The sequence below is a fragment of the Schistocerca cancellata genome, chromosome 5 (genome assembly GCF_023864275.1).
Source record: "Schistocerca cancellata isolate TAMUIC-IGC-003103 chromosome 5, iqSchCanc2.1, whole genome shotgun sequence".
NCBI lineage: Eukaryota > Metazoa > Arthropoda > Insecta > Orthoptera > Acrididae > Schistocerca > Schistocerca cancellata.
In genome coordinates this window covers 48,891,602-48,912,785 of record NC_064630.1, presented here as the reverse complement: position 1 = coordinate 48,912,785, position 21,184 = coordinate 48,891,602, and the positions used below count along the sequence as shown (strand labels likewise).

Sequence of the window (21,184 nt, the reverse complement as noted above, 5' to 3'; positions counted from 1 at the left end):
AGCATACATATCTCGCGGGGTTTCCATATTTTTGCCCACCCGCTGTAGTTCCTCAATAATCCACCGATTCGTTGCTCCCTATATCTTAACTGGTATTGGACAAAGAGTCAAGAAATAGTCAACTTGGACTTACAGTACTTCGTGCTTCGGGCTTTACACGGACATATTTACGAAAATCACAGGAGACCTAAATCAATACTGCTTCCACTATTACGTGCCAAGTTTACGCCCCATGACTCAGTATATGTGAAACACGAGATGAGAGTGCCGGATATACTTGCACGCAAGCACACTCACAAACACACATACTCACAGCTACATACACACTATCTGAACCGAAAAAAGCTGCGCATATGCTAGCAAGATTTCACTAGTCGGCGGAACAGATTTACAAGCCTCGGGAAAGCTATATTAGCGAAGAAATGAATACCGATCATCTCGAATACGATTCCTGTATCTTAAACATTATGCCAAATAGTTCACCCAACAAAACTACGGTTTCCTGATGAAACTGCATTTAGGAGAAACAGCCTCAATATCAGCGGAAAGTCACACCAGTGATGCGCACAAATTCACATGTTACGGTGAAGATAAATGTGTCAATTCTCGCACTCCGTAAATTTATAACTTAATTTATTCTTCGCGGTCGTGACTACGTTACCGTTTTATGGATACATATATCATACGGATGAACATACATCGTAACAAACGCTTTACATTAAATTCGAATATTGTACGTTATTATGTTTTTAATCCATAAATTTGTAAGTTATTTCTGTGCTAATGAACGTTTTTGTGAGATTTCATTTACATCGAAACGACTGTAAACTAATTTAAATAAGAGATTCATGAAAGCAGGATCAGACATCACAGACGGTGAACTTCTGAAAAGAAGAAAAAAAGGACATGATGTATGAGGAAAATGACGGAACAATGTACGTAAAGTATACTAAAAGTCTATAGTTTGGCTGGTCCAAAAGCGACAGAACATCGATAACGTTGAAATTTGGTGGACTGGTGGGCGAGGAGCTCTGTTCCAGTTAATCCATAAGTTTGCAATAGCATTCCGGAAGACAGTTATCAGTATTAATTGTGGTATTGTTATCTTCGGGGTCGGCGCCTCTGTTACGGAGCAACATCTGCTCGTATTGGATACACTTAGTTAATATTTCGACGTTGCAAGTAGCCTTATTCAACCCTTTATAAATAATAATACGACCAGTATAATTATATGAAGTTATGTTAACACAACTGCAGAATCATTTCCATGACTGACAATAAAGGAAAGGTGTAGTCTCGCTTGTAAGCTTCTTCAGCAGACGGCGATAAGCAGCCCCTGCATGGTGGAAAGAAGATAAAAGATGGCTCATCTGGCGTCATCAGGCAATTTAAATCTTATTTAGTCCATGTCGCATGGTACTGCCCGATTACACATACACTGAGTCAGGAAACGGAATTTCTTGTAGTAAGATAAGTCTCCATACGGAAGGTGTGACGACCTCAGGAGCACTAAGCGACGATTGTTGTCGCTTCCCTAGATGCAGCAGGAGGGGAAGGCTTGCTGAGTTACAGCACTAAGCACTGGAGTGCCACACCGTCGACTTTACAGACGGGTTCAGTGTACAGCAATTCGGTGGACGTGTTTGTGCGTGGAGGCTCTGAGGAAAACCAACATTGCCAGATTCTGTTCATCGTCATGCGAGCCCTGATGGTATGGGGAGACATTGGGTACGCTCCACGAGCACGTCTTGCTCGCATTGCCAGTAATTTGGACAGCAGGTGTTATATTTCTGACGTATTAAAGTCGAAGCCAGCACCCTATCTTTCAACAAGACAACGCAAAATCACACGTTGCCCGTGCTGTGCCGACCTACCTCGATATGGAGGGTGTTCGATTGTTGGCTTGGCCATCACGTTCTCTACAAGTCTACCAACTGAAAATACCCGGTCACAAGTTGCTGAAAGACTCCCTCGCCGTCACTACGATTACTGATTCTGACACAGAGTTGAAACAGAGGAACAACAGGGAAAGCTGTGCCCGTATCTGCCAACCAGTGTCAGATCAATTCGATCCCTAGAGGGTTACACCAATTTTTGCATCTGTAAGAGTATTTCGCACTGCAGCCATTTGGATTTGTCGTTTTTGAGTATATGCATTTAACTTCGTCGTTAACAGAACTGTATTCAAACTTTTCATAATCGTAATAATTTAGTATACCAGTTTGCAACATAACAGTAAGTGAAGTGTGCTTGCAGAAGCCACGTATCTATTGATTTACTGAGGAGAGTAATGTTTGTCATACAAATGTCACTTACAGGCGAAAGGTCGCCAAAATGGATAGTGGACTGCAGACAGAAGAGCTCTTGATCGACATCAGTGAGCAGGTATCTTTATGGTAGTAGATCACATGCGTGCAGGAATTTGTCAGTTCTATGCAATTAAGATACAGTAAAACACGTGCTGGATTTCTTCACCATGCTTAACTTCGATCTATATTCACGGCACAGCCATGACAGCAAAAGAGCAAATAATCAATGGGAGGTAACTCAGAGAACTGAGGATAATGCAAAGGATACGAAGCCGCAATTCAGTGAGAATGTGCATATAGTTTTGCACACTGTCTAAGTGACTATAAGGTCAATATATATATATATATATATATATATATATATATATATATATATATATATAAGATAAAGATTTGGTGCTGATGTCTGGTCGACAACTGGGTCTTTATAGACAGAGCACAAGTTCGAATTTGAGAAGCATGAGGAAGAAAATCAGCCGTGTCCTTTCCGAAGAAACCATTCCGGGTTTTGCTTTAACCGACTTATGGATACCTCGGAGAACCCAAATCCCGATGACCGAAAGGGTTACCGAATACCACTCCAGTGTTTCAGCACTACACCACCTCGCTCGGTCTCTGCAAGGTGGATACACAACTGTTACATCTTGCGAAGACGTTAAAAAAAGGTGGTGTATTATGACTTGCAATCGTCGCGGCAAAGGGTAGCCAGACGGGCTCGTGTAGACAGCTACAGTAACTATTCTCACTAGATTTATGTGTAGTTGTAAATAGAGATATTCTGTAGGCAGCGGGAGCTAACGAAGTAAATCCAGAATGAGAGTTTCACTCTGCAGCGGAGTGTGCGCTGATATGAAACTTCCTGGCAGATTAAAACTGTGTGCCGGACCGAGACTCGAATACGGGACCTATGCCTTTCGCGGGCAAGTGCTCTTTCTTTCAGAAGTGCTGGTTCTGCAAGGTTCGCAGGAGAGCTTCTGTAAAGTTTAGAAGGTAGGAGACGAGGTGCTGGCAGAAGTAAAGCTGTGAGGAGGGGGCGTGAGTCGTGCCGGGGTAGCTCAGATAGTATAGCACTTGCCCGCGAAAGGCAAAGGTCCCGAGTTCGAGTCTCGGTCCGGCACACAGTTTTAATCTTCCAGGAAGTTTCAACGAAGTAAATGATTTTTCAGAGAATTACTTCGCACGTTTACTTCCCATATGATACAACACAAACATTTTCTGCAGCTTAATCCGAAGTTTCATTAAATGACTGTTAATCAGTATTGCGCGACTCTGAATGAGTCTTGCTTTTTATTCATCCATTGTTACGTGTATAATATGGGATTATCATACATTACTCAACCAAGTGCTGTAGTTAACAATTCATTCCGTTCACAGCTGCAGCAGTTACTTACGCCCGTTTATTTCTTTATAAAGAGAAAGACATCGCAATGAAAATTTGGAAAAACCTATGTCTTTGTTGTATCAGCGATTTTTTATATTTGCATCATATGAGAAATATAACGATTCGATTGGAAATCGTGTCGACAAGTCGAAAAAAGTAACGAGGACTGTCGCGGATGGGATGTGATTTTAGGGAATTGGACACATTAATTTACGCATTCTGCACTCATCATCACATTCCAACTGAAATATGAATTGTGAAAACACAGCAAAAAGATGAAAAATCTTGCACTAATGTTTACCCTTCTTAACACAAGGTACCTTCATAACTTCGTATCATTAATTTCGGTTTTTTTAGCCACCATACTTCAGTCTCAGTCAGTCAAAGGTCCAGTTTTTTGTGCGGAATTGTCAAATGTGACATTTTTCGAATCTATCAATAACTAATTTATTGGTTTTTGACGTTTTTACATGCTCGTGCAATCTAAATGTCGGCCACTGATAATGTCTTACACTTCTCTTCCCTTTGTAAAATACACCTTGCACTAAAAGATGACACGATTGCTTTTCTTTAGGAATGGGTGTAAAAGTGTTAATCATTTTCTAACGACCTACCTACTTATAGGCGCTAAATTAACGGCTTGGTAAAGCTGGTCTTGCTGTCAAGGAAACGTTAAAAACTGCAGTAAAAGTATGTCGCTTCTTACATTCTTTTCTCAGGATATCGTTAACAAAAACTGCATTTCAGAGAAACAGCATTGTAAATCTCTTACGGACAAAAAAGTTTAAATCACTCTCCTAACACAAAAAAGTGTAAATCACACTCTTAAGGGCTTCGTAATTTCAGGCGTCACTCTGAGAACTGGCAAAGTTGTCATACTTTCGAAAGAACGTTGCCAATAGAGTGGAACATAATTCGCAAGCACTTGCAGGCGGTATTACGGTCAGTTCCTGAAATGCGGCCAGACACCTACAGATCTGATACTGTCCACGCACGAGGAGGACACGGCGTACGGTGGCAGAGTTGCTGCAGACACTGTGGGCTCGTGACCTGCAAGGTTTCGCCGACGATGTGTCGGCCGCCCGAGACTGAGGAGGAGTGGAGCGGCCCTGCGCGCAGCGAGGCTGCGATAGGGCCAGGGCCCGCCCTACGATGGCGGCGGTGACGCTGCCGACCACGGGCCGGGTCACGTGCCGCCCACCCATATAAGGCACCGCCGACCACGGGCACGAGACAGTCAGGTCAAGCAACCTGCCACCCTCCTTCTAGGCTTCAGAACGCCGAAAGACGCTCCGTTCTCGAAAGCTGCTGTAGCTCCGGGCTGTGCAGACTGCGCCTCTAGATTTGCTAGTAAAGTCATTTAAAAATTATAGACAGAAAACTATGGCGATGTTGGGGAACTTCGTACGACTGCGAAACCACGCCACGAAGGAGACTGATGTCGACCGGCTGCACACCAACGTGAGCGGCAGACAACAGGTACAGTAGATGCTGCTTGAGCTTTCAAATACGGACATTCTCTGCTCTGTATTCGGCGCCGCACTTGTCTGTTTGGCACTTGTCTGTTTGTCATTGCAAATTAACAAAGATACACGTTGGGATCGTTTACAACGTTCTCCCCAGTCAGCGAAGTGTCGCAGAGGCAGGACACTGGACTCGTATTCGGGAGGACGACGGTTCAAATCCCGGTCCGGCCGTCCATTGTTAAATTTCCAGTGGTATCCAGAAATAACAAAGTGAATGCCGGAGTGGATTTTTTGAAAGGACATGACGATTCAATGCGCCAGTCCGAAGTTGGGCCTCGTCTCTTGTGACCTCGCAATCGATGTTGCTAGAAACCCTGATCTCCCTTCCTTCCCCCGTAGCTATCTTCCTGAGCTATGGTAGATGCTGTACTCTAGAAATTCTGCAACACAATATTTGTACAACTTCGAAATTTGGAGCGCTTTTGTATCGTCAGATACTAGTAAAGGCGAAAAATACGGAAGTATTCCTATTTTACAACTGCTCAAGCCATCGTTGTTCACGTGTTCTGCTGAGTCCATGTACGGGAAATCTGTGCTATTATAAATATGAAATTTGGAAAACTAGTTTAATACATACGGAACACCGTATGTATGAAACTAGTTTTCCAAATTTCATATTTATAATAGCACAGATTTCCCATACATGGAATGTAAATATCAGTGTGGGTCGTACTTCATGGAAAGACACTAGTTTGAACTTAGGTGTAGATCATTTACATTCTCTCCTTTTTCAGTTTAACAACAAATAATATTACATTTGCTAAATCGAATAGAAAACATACAGCACTGATTCAGTAGGAAACGGAAGACGAAAGGAATCTGTTGCGACCTAGTTGCAGGAATAGACACGAAATTCGGCTTAAGTGATTTAGGGAAAAATAGAAAAAGGATATCGTTAAAGGTGAACGGGGACTTCAACCCTGCTTCCCCACAATATGAACCCTTCCTCAGTGAAACGCCATCCAGAAAGGAGAAATCACATCCTCCGTACAATTAGACGCTTTACTGTGCTGTTTAAAGTTTTATAAAAAAGACGTATTATTAGACATGATTATTAAATAGATAGTTAATTTTAATAGAACGGGTTAGATATAGTTCCCTAGATCTCGGAAGCATACTTTCGTTAAATTTGAATTCAATATTCGATTCGTGGGGACAAAACTATGTAATAAAACACCTGCTTTCAGTCGCGCTTTTAATTGTCAGTTAAATACATCTGATAACACTCTGATGATACAACTTACTGCTCCCGACTTATCGCTTACTCCTAACAAAAGTGAATTTTTCTTCGGTAAGTAATGCGAGGTTCCCACCGTAGCCAAGCCGTGCTTTCTGCCACACTGTCGTATGTGACATGAAACAACGAACGCTCGCGACTGGCTGCGATGGGCTCCCGAGGCATAAAACGGAAGTATTGTTTCACTTACTGCAAATGATAAAAGTTCTGTAGTATGCCTATTGCTTTCTTTTAATCAGCAGTAAACATGTTTATCTGTCAAGATGTCTCGGATTTGCGATTTAATAGCTCCTTATTTGTTTTTTCACGGTTTGTACCTGTTATTTGTTGCGTTAAGAACATTTATATGAACTTGAATATGACTGTTTTATCGACTTTATATATTTATGTAATGTGTGTATGCGTGTGTGTGTGTGTGTGTGTGTGTGTGTGTGTGTGTGTGTGTAAGAGGTAGAGGTAGAGAGGGAGAGAGGGAGAGGTAGAGGTAGAGAGAGAGAGAGAGAGAGAGAGAGAGAGAGAGAAAGAGAAAGAGAGGAGAGGGTGAAATGGTTCACGGGAAGAACGGTTACTGTAATTTGCATGGTATTTAGGGCGAGATATAAATCGGAGGAAGCAATATACTGGTTGAGTCTTCTAGGAACGCACTCTCTCCGAACTTCAACAGTAAACCACACCCTGATGTAGAACGCATCCCTTGCAGCGTCTGCCAGTTGAATTGGCTGAGCAGATCCGTGATGCTTTAGCGCTTATTTAATGATTCTCAAACGAAACGTGCTGATTTTCTACGGGTCTTCTCTGTTTCCCATATCAATCCTATCTGGTAAGGATCCGTAGCTGCCAGGCAATATTCAAGTATTAGTCGAACGAAGGTTCTGTAAGCTATCTCCTTTGCTGACAGGCTGAATTTCCCGAGGATTCTTCCAGTGAATCATAGTGCGCCACCTGCCTTACGTGCGTTTATTTTTATGTTGTCGTTCCACTTTCAATTGCTCCGTACGTGTACTCCTAGATATTTGATGGATATATCACAGTGTCGGCTATACGTCTGGAAAAGATATTCCTCACAGCACATGTTCATTCACATAATTTTTTAACTTAGCAGGCGTATAATATTGCGATGTAGAGACAATGTAGCCTATAAATGGTGTAGGAAGCAAATAAACAACACAAACAATTAGAGAATTTCTCAGTCTGCTTTAAATTTTTCATGGCGATCGAGCTATTCTATCCTTACGAAATAAACAAGTGAAAATGAAAGCGGTATATGAATCAAACATTCGCCAGTCATTTTCCAATAAATTTTCAGAATTTCACAAGTAGTGCACGCTGATCATTTGTATACAGCATGTACACTGTTGTGCCAAACTTAAGTACTAAAGTAACTTTCGCAAGGCGTATCACTGCCAAGAAACAAAGCTTGATAAAATTTTAACAATACAAAGAAATAACTGCTTCAGTATTGTACAGAAGGCAACTGAAAGAAGTGAGCACTGAGAAGAACATAAATCATACTTTTATTCAAAGACTGTAATTACACTTCAGTCACTGCGATTTTTGACGGTCCCCTGCACATTACAAGAGCCAACATGTGGTCCTTAATAAGAGTCTGTAACCATTACGGACAACAGTGCATATTCTGCAGTGTGCTCCCAGCTGACCACAAGGTTGGCAAGGAGTTCTTGCGGTAAGGTGGTCCATTCCTTCACCGGCGCGGCAGACAACTAGTGGATGGTCGTTAGTGCACGAGGGCGTGTTGTAGTGCGTCTTGCCAATGCATCGCACACGTACTCGATGGGATTTAAGTCGGGGGAACGGGCAGGGCAGTTCACTTACGGAACTTTCATACACTGAGCTCCTCCATCTGTATAGTTCGATGCGTTCGCGCACTATAATTTACAGAAATGAAGTCAGGGCCCAATACACCCCTGAAAAGACGCACATGGTGAACGAGTACAATGTTTCAATAACGTTAACCTGTGAGTGTGCCGCCTACGAATATCTGGAGATCAGTACACCTACGCAAAATTATTCTTCCCCACTCCGTAATACCTGGTCCACCAATCAGGAGCTTTAAGTACCCTCATATGGCGATGTGGGGACCTGTATTGCGCTCAGGAAAAATATCGAACATTATAGTTGTATAAAGATGTATTATACGGCCAGAATATCCGGACATCCATACTGATTGTTCAGAAGAGGTGAGACATAATAGCGACGTATTTGTTCTCCTTTAGTTATCATTCGGGGAACGCTTTCCACTAAACTCTGACTGAACATAGATTTCTTTATAGTATTTCTTAAGCCTGGTGAACAGTGGATCCCAGCTTTTCGAGGATTGATCTGGACTGAAACCGGCACTTTACGTCGTCCCAAACATTTGCGATGGGGCTCAGGACAGAGCTATTAGCACGTCATTTAGGATACACACCAGCTTTTCTTCGAACCATAACGCAGTGGCCTTTGCCTTGTGAGCAGTAGTATTATCTTGTTCATGCAGAAAAGTTCCGTTTACAAACTACTGGGACGGCGTGCTAAGCATGCTATCGTATTTTTTACAGATACCACCAAAGAAATTCAACAAAGAAATTTGTGACAGTTAACTGTCTTTTGCGCAAAATCATTCGTTTATTCCTGCAATTTTAAGAATGAATTACACAGAATCATAATTTGAGGGCTTATCTCTTAGCGACAAGGGCAGCAAAACGTTTGAGGAAGTACTTTGTTGGTTGTTTACTTTACAATATCGCAAAGTTAGGTATGTTGCTGCACCTTTAACCATACTGTCAATGGAATCCCTCCTTCAGAGCATTCTGCTTTTTCTTCTCTTGAGTAGACAATCGAATTCCAATTCCGTACGTATGATGGCTGCTCTTTTCACGCTGTCCACAGTATGAACGGTCTGAAGTTGAACAATTTCCAAGCAAAGTCCTTAGTTTATTTCCGAAAATACTGTCACTTGTTCCTCCTCCTGACCATCAATAAATTTGATCACGCTTGGCCGCGAAGACATTTCACGTGATCACTTTCCAAGGTGGCAGTCCAAGGCAATGCTCAGTACTTAAAATTAGAAAGCTGCTGTACGTAGTTAAGCGACCAGTTTACTTCTCGCCACGTTCGAGAGCGCATTTCACTTAGCTGAGTAATAAGTATCGTTCATTCATGCAGGCATACAGGCTTATTATCCTTCTGTGCCACTTCTAAATGTCGATCTACAACACAAGAAATACACGCTTCCCCTAGCACACATCAATTAGTGACTGTTAATTTATATAGCATAAGGAAGATTACATCGAACAACGCCCATCAAGAAACTGCGACATCGCAGTCATTACAGTTGTCAGAACTCGCTGCCATGAAATTATCGTTTCATCCTAAACAGTTGAGACCTATATAAATATCATGAATTAAATACGTTCCAAAGCACAGAAATGATATTCACCTGACAAGAAGAAACTGCGGGCCTGCGGAAGTCTCGAACACAGATATCTGCGTTTTCCGGGTATCGATCTACCATCTTAAGTCCGCTCTCGGACCTAATGAATGTTTCGTATCTTGAGGATCTCTATCCTGCTTCACTAGCTTCACAGTGAGTCCATTAAGCCTGCTGACGAAATAACTACCGTGGATCTTTCGAGTAGGTAACAGGCGGCCAAGCCCCAGTCCCCTCCCCCGTCCCTGTACCTGACCTAGCGCCGCAGCGAATACAATGGCTGCGCCCAAAATGCAGTTAGACCGACAGTCCAAAGAGTTGTGCCACAGACCTTAACGTTTTAGAGATTTTTAACAGATAGAACGTATAATCCAATTCGAAAAATATGGGAATGAAATCAACTATGGCGTTATTTGAATAACATTCACGTAAAAGATTTGCAGAAATCATAAATCATCTGGATCAATGACATATCCTCCAACACAGAAGTCCGGCTTACTGATCGGAAAGAGGCTCTGTGCTCTATGTGACGACTGCAGAACAAGGACGTTACCAAAAAGTCAGAAACGAAAGAGATGAGAGTATTCCTGCGCTCCACATAAAACACAAATACTATGTACAGAATCAGAATAACATAAATAGCTTTGCGCTAACTGATCAGCTACAGAGAATGAATAGATTATTCATGTAGATTTGTTGTTACTGTGGTTGCCTTTCAGCCGAGGCGTGTAATCGAATAGCAAAGTATAGAATGGAATGACTACTTGTGAACGCCGTAAACTCTCTCTTCGAAGCAGATTTCTTCTTTACGTCAAAACAACCCTCATTTTTATTTCAGTTTCGCAATAATGTGCGACGCATCATGAAGAACAGCCATAAAGCACTGGCCCACATTAATGGCAGGTTGCATGCTAACTGGCAGTTCGAGCCGTCCTAATTCCCGTACAAGTTAATGTTGCGAGCACAGGTACACGCACTGAATCCCGCTGTTTCTCCGAATTGGTAAATCAGGATGGTAACATTAATACAGCTAGTATTCGTCTTCAGGTATCTGACGAGGTCAATGGTGTGTTTTCACTCATCTATTTGGAAATTAACACCCTATACTTCCTGCTAATGGATCTAGTAACAAATTGTTCGGAATAACACGGCATGAAAACTCTCTAGTTGGTGTGACGTATGATATCTCTGGCTCGCCTGTTTCCTGTTGCAAATTAAAACTGTGTAGCGGACTCAGACTAGAACTCTCAACATTCTCTTTCGTATATGAAGCTGTTACAGACCCGTTAAAGTTCCGGGGAGGTTCATTAACTGCCAGGAAGTCTCTACATCGCTCACACTCTGCTCCAAAGTGGAAGTTCCACTCTGGAAACACATCCTCGCATCAACACTTTCGTTATCACACGAGGAGAAACTGTGGAGTCCAAAATGGCCCCTACTTAACTGCACTCGACAGCACAGCATACTGTATCCCTCTACCGTTACTTTGCCTTCATTGAGAGAAACCTTTTTACCCAGTTTCCTGACATAATGATGCGTCATAGCAACCCCTTAAGAAAACCCTACAGGAGCCAGTCGGCTGGAGTGTTATCGCCAGTTTCCACACAACGCCTTCTGTACTTAGTTCAGACCCACAGGACAGACTGTAGCTCCACTGTGTCCAGTAAATGAAACAGCCGAGAGCGGCCACCAGCGTAACAAGTCTCCCGGGGCGGCAGCGGAGAGCCGACTGCAGGCGCCTCCGAGGCTTCGGCGGGCCCCAGCGCTCCCCGCCACTGCCAGCGGCCGCTCCATGTTTGGGATTCCTCGGCACGAGGCGGCCGCCAACCAGATGGGAGCGCTTCGGGCGAGGCTTACGAGCATCTCTCTGTGGTGGTGGTGGTGGTTAGTGTTTAACGTCCCGTCGACAACGAGGTCATTAGAGACGGAGCGCAAGCTCGGGTTAGGGAAGGATTGGGAAGGAAATCGGCCGTGCCCTTTCAAAGGAACCATCCCGGCATTTGCCTGAAACGATTTAGGGAAATCACGGAAAACCTAAATCAGGATGGCCGGAGACGGGATTGAACCGTCGTCCTTCCGAATGCGAGTCCAGTGTGCTAACCAAGCATCTCTCTGCCGAATCCGTCCTGCCTCCCACTGCCCATCGCCCTCTGCTAAGGTCAAGCGCCCTATGCTCCTGGCAACAATAATCGCTCACTACTATTACAACTCGTTTTCGCTTTACCCACCAACCCTCGTCCTCGTTTTGGAAACAATTGTTGACATAACCCTGACCTATGGTTCCAGAGATCTGCAAGGCAAGCTGCCGTCTCTCCGATAGTAGTCGGAGCAATAAACTACTATCAGGTAAGAGGTCTCAACTCCTCTAAAGAGCATTCTGTTATTGATGGAGGCCAGAATAATCATGTTTGTGCCGGCCGGAGTGGCCGTGCGGTTCTAGGCGCTGCAGTCTGGAGCCGAGCGACCGCTACGGTCGCAGGTTCGAATCCTGCCTCCGGCATGGATGTGTGTGATGTCCTTAGGTTAGTTAGGTTTAATTAGTTCTAAGTTCTAGGCGACTGATGACCTCAGAAGTTAAGTCGCATAGTGCTCAGAGCCATTTGAACCAGCCAATCATGTTTGGGTCATCCTTCGCGCGATACACTGGTCTCTTGTCTTCCTCCTCGTATGCTACAACAGATGTTTAGTTTCCCCGACTCAATTTTTGCAAGTTTGAAACTATATTTATGTTCAATGACTGTCCTATCTCGAGAACAAAAAATTGCAATTACATCTGTATTTCAAGATCTAAGAGTTGGGCATACCGTGCGTAAATACGGCGCCAGATCAGGATGACATCCTATTTCGGGTTTACAAAGAGTACTCTACAGCACTGGATTCTTACTTACCTTGCATTTATCGCGAATCTCTCGTCCAGCACGAAGTCCCAAAAACTGGAACAAAGTGCATGTAACTACTGTTTAAAGGAAAGATAAAAGAGAATTATACCGCAAAATTACAGATCAATATCCTTAACATCGGTTTGCTTAAGAATCGTTCAACATACTCTCCGTTTCAATACAGTTAACTTCCTTGAGACGTAAAAACTACTATCTGCAATTCAGCATTGTTTTAGAAAGCGTCCCTCGTCCGAGTCTAAGCTTTAATCTTTCTCTTTTTTGATATCCTGCGAATCACAGGTGAAGGGCAACAGGCAAATTACATATTTCTCCATTTTCGGAATGCGTTTGACATGGTACTCCAGTACAAACAGTTAACGAAGGTACGAGCATTCGGAATAGGTTCCCAGATATGTGAGCGGCTGGGACACGTCTGAAGTAATAGAACTCAGTACGTTGTCATCAACTGCGAGTTACCATCGACGAAGAGTGTTCATCAGAGACAAGCGTATCGTCAGGAATGTCACAGGAAAGTGTGATAGGAACGCTGTTGTTCTCTATATACATAAATGACCTGACGGACAGGGTGAGCAGCAATCTGCGGCTAAAGCCACATGAGGTGGAACGAGAAAGTAACGATCGTAATAGGGAAGACGAAAGGTCTACTTCGGTTTACTGGGAGAATTTTACGGAAGTGTGGTTCATCGATAAAGGAGACAGCATGTAGAACACTAGTGTGACTCATTCTTCAGAGCTGTTGGAGCCTTTGCGACTCCCACCAAGTCGGATTAAAGGAAGATATGGAAGTAATTCAGAGGCGGTCTGCTAGATTTCTTACTGTTAGGTCCCATCACCACGTAATACTACGGAGATGCTTATCACTAAGCCAATTTCCACACAACCCCGGAGGGATTCTTTTCGAGGAACACTACTGAGAAAATTTAGAGAACCGGCATTTGAAGCTGACTGCATAACGTTTCTACCGCCGTCAGCGTACATTTCGCGTGGGGAAAGAGAAATTAGCACTCGTATGGAAGCATACAAACATTAGTTTTACCCTCGCTCTGTTTGCGAGTGGAACATGAAAGGTAATGACTAATAGTGGTAAAAGGGACCGTCCGCCACTCACCGCACATTGGCTTTCGGAATGTGTATGTGGATGTAGATGTAGATTCATTGACAATCCATCCCTTAATTCTACGACAAAGTCCGAATGAAATTACATCAGATTGAGTAATGACATTGCATTTAGTCACTTTTCTGTTCGACGAGAGGTTTAATATTACTAACACAGCACTTACACGATTTAAACTGAGCGTAAGGTGATGGAAAATCGTTTTAAGCTATGCCGCATTGAATTACCTTAGTACCTAAAAAGAAAGCTAAGTGTAAATATATGACTTGCAAAGATGATGCTGACGGTTATCGATATGGTTTTTTTTTTAAGTGGGCACAAAGCCTGTTTATCTTCGAAGATACGTTTGTTTAATATAACTAGTTAGAAATATACATGTGTGTGTCCTGCTCTTCTAGTAGCAGTGTATCTTAGATCTTTGGACTACCGTGTGTTCCTGACGTTTGGAAAGAAGCACACATCATTCTCGTTTACAAGTTCCAAGCAGGGTCATCGAACAGAAGCACAATAATGTACGCCTATATCTCTGACGTCGGTCAGTAGTAGCATTATGGAACATGTTTTATGCTCGAATATTATGTTTCTGGAGGCCGAAAATCTTCTCTGTAAAAACCATCATGGGTTGCGATAACAACGATCCCGGGAAACCTAGCTCGCTCTATTCGTCCACAAGATCCAGAAAGCAGTGGATACAGGTGCCATTGCACATGGCATTCGATACAGCTCCGCAATGCAGCCCAATGAACAAAATATGCACATACGGAATATCAGGCCAACAGCACGACTAGACTGAAAAGCTTTTAGCAAACAGAACAAAGTATGTCATTTTGAACGCAGATATGTAAAAGTAACTTCGAGCGTGCCCCACGGGAGTGTTATAGGATTATTACTTTTCATAGTAAATAAAACTGATCTAGTAGATGACGTCCGGAGTTCCAGGAAGCTTTTCGCGGATGATGCTATTACATACAGAGAAGTCGCGACGTTAGAAAACTGTAGCGAAATGCAGAAAGTGCTACAGAGGATTGATTCTTGGTGCAGCGAGTGGAAACTGACCCTCAACATAAACAGATGTAATGTGTTGCGAATACACAGACAAACCATTTGTGTGATTACAGGATTACTAAACAGTCACTAGACGCGGATACGTCCATAAAATACCTAGAAGTATGCGCACAGAGCGATTTAAAGTGGAACGACCACATGAATTTAATCGCGAGTAAGCCAGATGCCAAACAGAGCCAATGAAAGAATTCCGAGGTAAAGTTGTATGCCTACAAAGTAAGTACCTTACAAAACACTCGTTCGATCAATACTTGAATAATGCTCGTCATTGTGGGACCCGTAGCAGATAGAACTGACAGAGGTAACAGAGAAGATCCAAGCGGCGAGTTTCGGTATAGGTTCATTTAGTAACCGCGAATGCGTCACAGAAATGATCAACCAACTCCAGTGAAAGACGCTCCAACAGAGGCTTTGTTGTTAAAGTTCCGAGAGCGGACATTCCCAGAAGAGTTAACAATTATATTGCTTCCTCCTACGTATGTCTTGCGAAAAGACCACGAAGACAAAATTGGAGAGATTCTAACCACACAGTGGCTTACCGGGAACCGTTCTTCCCGGGAACCATTCGCGACTGGATCAGGAAAGGGAGGAAGTGACAGTGGCACACAAAGTGCCCTCAGCCGCACACCGTACGGCCGCTTGCGGAGTATAGATGTTGATGTAGAAGATATAAAAATTACTGCAGCAAAGAAGGATACAAGTTGTATTTTGCCGAAATACTCCATATTACTTCTTCCAAGGCCACAGATTTGTGCCAACGTCACATTCGCCGTTAGCCTAGGATTCAAATACCTGTTCAGGTTTAACATCCATTTCCTGCTAGAATTCAGTCTACGACTCAAATAGCCTCATTACATAGTACAACAACGTGTCTTCTTTGTTTCCCATAGCGTTCAGCCGGCCGGAGTGGCCGAGCGATTCTAGGCGCTACAGTCTGGAGCCGCGCGACCGCTACGGTAGCGGGTTCGAATCCTGCCTCGGGCATGAGTGTGTGTGATGTCCTTAGGTTAGTCAGGTTTAAGTAGTTCTAAGTTCTAGGGAACTGATGACCTCAGAAGTTAAGTCCCATAGTGCTCAAAGCCATTTGAACCATAGCGTTCATGCCGTATAGTTTGGCGTCTGCTTTTTTAGGATGTGACACATTTTACACCGTTACTTAAATTTGTGGATGTTCTTTCTGACGACACAGTCATCAAGGTAATCTAAGGGAGTGCCGTCGTGCGCGTCATTTGTCTGTGAATGCCGTGAATTTTGCTCTGTGTGTGATCGTATTTTAACTATTTGTGTATTTCGTATTCTCTGAGGGGGAATGTGGGAACCAGCCCAACTTTTGTCTAAACGACAGTGGGAGATTGTCTAATAAGCACACTCACGCTGTCCAGTGCACCAACCGCGCTCGTTAATACGCCGCGAGGTTTCGACACGGGTCTGGCTCAGTTTCTCGTGTGACAAGATAGCGCGCTGCACATTAAGCTACACGAGAAGATATACTACAACACCGTATTATCCATAAAATTAGGTGTGCCTACTTTTAGTTCCAGATTCAGTAGGTATTTAGACTACCTACAGATGGTACGGCTGAATTACGGGAGGGGGGGGGGGGGGGGTAGTAAGTAATGCAACACAATTTTTTACTGAAAGCAGGTTGGTTTTATTTACTCTTTTTGCTACAAAACCCCGTTCATTGCGATGACCTTATGTGGAGAGCCTGCATGTGCGCATGGTACCACTCTACTGGTCGACGTAGAAGCCAAAAAAGTCGTGCTCCATCAATAGCCTCCCAATCAACCTCCCAATCATCCACGTAATGCTTCCCACGGAGCGCATCCGTCATTCGGTCAAATAGGTGAAAATCGAAAGGTGCGAGATCTGGGCTGTAGGGTGGATGAGGAAGAGCAGTCCAATTAACTTTTGCGAGCTCCTCTCGAATGCGAAGACTTGTGAGAGGCCTTGAGTTGTCACGGAGAAGGAGAAGCTCGTTTACGTCACCTCGAATGAGTGTGTCCGCACATTTCAACATTGCGGGAGTTACAGCTATGTGCGGCCGGCAAGCACGCCGGAGATCTGACAGGTTTGTGCGACCATGTAGCGATCATGACAGACGCCTAGCCCAACAACTCACCATAGTTTTGTTCATTGCCAGGTCTCCGTAGTCACTCTGCAAGCGCCTATGAATATCTGCCATGCTCTGTTTTTCCGCCAAAAGAAACTCAATGACAGCTCTCTGCTTGGAACGCACCTCCGTTACAGAGGTCACTGTTGTGGCTACGTATACCGCCGGCACCTATCGGAATTTGATGAGAATGAAGAGCTGAAGCGGGAATATTCCATGATGTGCCACAACAAATTCCGCATTCTTTCAACGGAAACTGGGCGAGGAAAAAAATATGTTGCATTACTTACTGAACGCCCCCTATTTAAATTATTTCAGTTTCCTTTAAAAAATCTTGGAAACCATGCTTCGGAGAGGTAGTAACCACTGATACCTGGTAATGTGCAGGCAATATCTCAATTAGTCAGGCACTGAAAAAATCGCTATGAAGAAACTGGACAGAATTATGTCACACACTCACTTTTCAACACGGATTTCTTCTTTTCCATCTTCTTTGCCTCGAGTTTAGAGCTCTAGGAACAACGTGTAGTTAGTCACCTACTGCATTAATTTTTCATTTTCTATTTCCTTTCTTGTTTTCCAACACATTTTCAATATTTCAATTTTTCCCTCCTATCTTCTGTCCAGTAGCCGTCTCTGTATTTCCAATTTTCCGGAAAAAAATAAATTTTGTATCGAAATTCGCTTCGTAACCTTCTATGTGTGAGTCTTTAGTTACACCCAACTATTCTTTATTTCTTATAACTACCCTCTCTTTCCCAATCTTGCAAACGTAATTAAAAACTCGTCAAATTGAGTCTACTGAACTCCAACATCACGACATGAGCAAACAATTGATTCACGCCTCTTGACAGTTGCGGAAATCTTTCACACTCTTCATTCTCGTGGAGGTATTTATTTTTTTCCGAATCTACATTCACTTTTCTCTATGGACGTAAATTGACCATTGTTGTTTTCTGACATTTACTTATGCGAGTGCTGGCTCCAAATCCCATACCGCAGATTATATTCACAAAATGAGAGGGTAAATAATTTGATTCGCATTTAATGAGGCTACGTAAAATTTCGTCTCGAGCACGCCGTTTGATAATTGGACTATTTTTCTGATATCAAGCGCGGCAACCGTAACTATAATCCTTGTCGTTCGTAATGCTTAAGACCCCACCTGACTATCACTCGACTGCAGCTGTAGTGCTAGACAATCCATATTTATTATAAGGTTCTGCATAAGTATTTTGTTATACTGTATAGTACTGTCTGAAATATCTGACGAAGCTAGAATACAGATTTCTTTTCGTATATTCTGTTTCAGCCGTCTCAGTGTGGACAGAAAGCGTGTCTTGGCAGTGTTGTGGCTCTACCGGGAGGAGACGCAAAAGCGCTGAGGACGAGAGAGGATATACTCAAACATGCCAATGATTTCCTCGAGCAGTACTACTCGTCGATGCGCCGGTAAGGCTGCACATGGTTAAGACTTGCGTTGGGTACTTCCAAACTGTGTCCAGCAAGCACAGAATTATTCATGGCAACATCTATTCGAAATGTTTGGTCATAGCAAAACACATAAACCACCAAATTTTTCCAAACTACATCAGTCTTCACTTCCGCACCACTTGTTAATTTGTAAACAGAGTCAACTGTTGACACAAACTAATACGCCCAGGTATATTTCATTGCAGTTAAATTACCGATTAACAGTGAGTATCCGTGTATTAAAATCTGTTATTTCAAACTCAGATAATGGAGTTGGAAAGTCCTACTAAGATTCAGTGGTCGCTCAGAAAGACTGCTGCTTAAATTTTATGTCGGCCCTTATAAGGTAACTTTGCTTCATTGCGTATCACTGGAGAACAGTTTGCATTGTAATAAAAAGAAGATCCGAATTGTGCTATTCTTTAGGTCAAGGGAGGAAAATGGCAGCAGAGGGGCGAGATAATTAGGTTCGTCCGCTATCGACGACGGCGCTGTTAGCAGCAAATCTGGTCGCAACCAGCATCCTACCTTCATTCGGTATCATCATGGTTAATAAACACTTATAAGAGAAGGTGGAGCGGTGAAAAAAGGAATAGAAAGGGGAGGGGAGGGATCACTGCTGTCAGCTGCACTGGGACTTAACGCGGAATAGGCGGCGACGAATGAAAATGTGTACTGGACAGGGATTCGAACCGGGATCTCCTGCTTACTAGCCAGGTGCGTTAACCATTGCGCCATCCAGGACACAGTGTTATCGCAATTGCACGGACTACCTCAAATCGCCTCACGGTCGATCCACATTCCCATCGATCTCCACCTACCTGCAGCCCCTGTCCATTTCCTCCATGTTCGCTCTTCCACGATTCTTACAGGAGGTCGGACGTATTTGTGCATCCGCACTGTTAAGAGGTGGATTCATTGCCCAGCTAGGCCTATCAAATTATATGAATGTGTGGTATCTGTTCTTTCAGACAGAGAGTTTTATGAAAGAAAAGACAAGCAAAGGGGGGAACAGATCTTTCATCTTATTTCCCCCCATGTCTTCCTGTTAACTAGCAGTTTTGTCACTGGAGTTTGAGTCTTCTCAAAAATCCAGATTGGCCTTCTTTAGAGAAATACTCCAGTCCTTACCGAGTTATAAAGAGGAAAACTTAAGAGTGTGCATACTGAACAGCTTTCTTGCTTATTAACCCATTTGACAACCGAGACTTTTGTTCTAAAGCACCTTCAGCCTTAATTCTAAGTCAAAATAATCGACAGAGTCAAGTTCGTCACATTGCAAACGGCTCAGAAATTCTGAATGTTCCTCTTGGATCAGGCTTTCCTTTCCCTCAATGAGCCAGTCTTGGTCGATACTGGATGCTGATGATTCAATATACGTTGCGAAACATCTTCAGATCTCATATAATGCTATGTATTGGTACAAATTCCCTCGATGGAAATCAGAATGCATGAAAAGGGGATGAACACAAAGAGGATTGGAGGTAGACGTCTTGTCGATAACGAGACCATTGGACTCAGGCCACTACTTCAACTAGAATGGATGGTGGAAGAGAATCAGCCGTAGCCTTGTTGAAGAAATGATCGCAGAATTCGTATTAAATATTCACGTAGAGTCTAAATTATGGATGACGGACGGGGGTGGAAACCCAGTCCCTCAATAACTGTTTCGATAAGAACCAGAGAGAGAGGGGAAGGAATTGCGACAAGCACCCACCAGACATTACGACGTCTACATTGCTTCAAGGGAGCCACTTTCTCGTGAAAGAATTTCTCAGACGTACTTCTTACGCAGGTCTGTAACAATTCGTTACGAGTTAAAATGGCAGCAAGTAATTTATGGCTATCGAACTTTCACGATTAGCCGCGATATAGTCATCCATCAGATGAAACTACGGCGGTAACACGTAAGTGTTCCAAGCAGGCTTTGCGATTACCAAACAATAAAGGCACGTTATACCACGGAGAGCAGCCCTGCATGTATTAACAGTCAACCTTTGCTTTTGATCCGTCTACAAGAAATCAACGACGTACGGCTTTTAGGGATACATTTACTGCTAATAAATCGAGAAAAATATTGGTCGGGCGAGAGCGGACTGTAGCAAATGTAAAACGACACAGATCAGTGAAGCAGAGATTATTATATAAGCTCTTTCGATTAAGGGTACACTCACAATTAACGACTCATGTGAGTCTAACGCAACTCCTGACGTCAAGACACATGATACTCCTCTGGCCGTAATTTCGAACACAATCATAACCGAAACCCGTCAGTATTAACGAGTAAAAGTCCACCTGCGATGACAAGGAACTTCCTTTACCACGTCTGAAGAGAGCGTTACATTATCATTAAAATTATAAAAAGGGGATTTATCTGACTATCTTGTCTTTTATTCAGATAAAATGTTTTTACATACTTCTCTGCAAAGGTCCATGAAGGGCTGGAATATTTCCTATTAAGGCCAGAATCGTGTACTTTAGAATGACTGGATCTATGGGACATCTCTGGTGACAAAATTGTCTACGATCTACTCCGCATCCCTTTAAGACAAAGATACGACGCTTTTTAGGCTAACGACTCGAACACCTAATAAAGATTCGTTTAAAAAGTAATTTCTTGCAGTTAACAGCCACGT

At 43.2% G+C, this 21,184-nt stretch overlaps 1 protein-coding gene across 1 annotated transcript in view; it reads left to right on the top strand.

Moving 5' to 3' along the window:
- Positions 1 to 5,073: 5,073 nt before the first annotated feature.
- Positions 5,074 to 21,184, top strand: part of LOC126188360 (nitric oxide synthase, salivary gland-like) — a 162,612-nt gene continuing 146,501 nt past the window's right edge. The window contains exons 1-2 of the mRNA XM_049929959.1: positions 5,074 to 5,169; positions 18,355 to 18,527. Coding sequence (XP_049785916.1) covers positions 5,074 to 5,169; positions 18,355 to 18,527 — 269 coding nt within the window. The remainder of the gene's footprint in view (positions 5,170 to 18,354; positions 18,528 to 21,184) is intronic.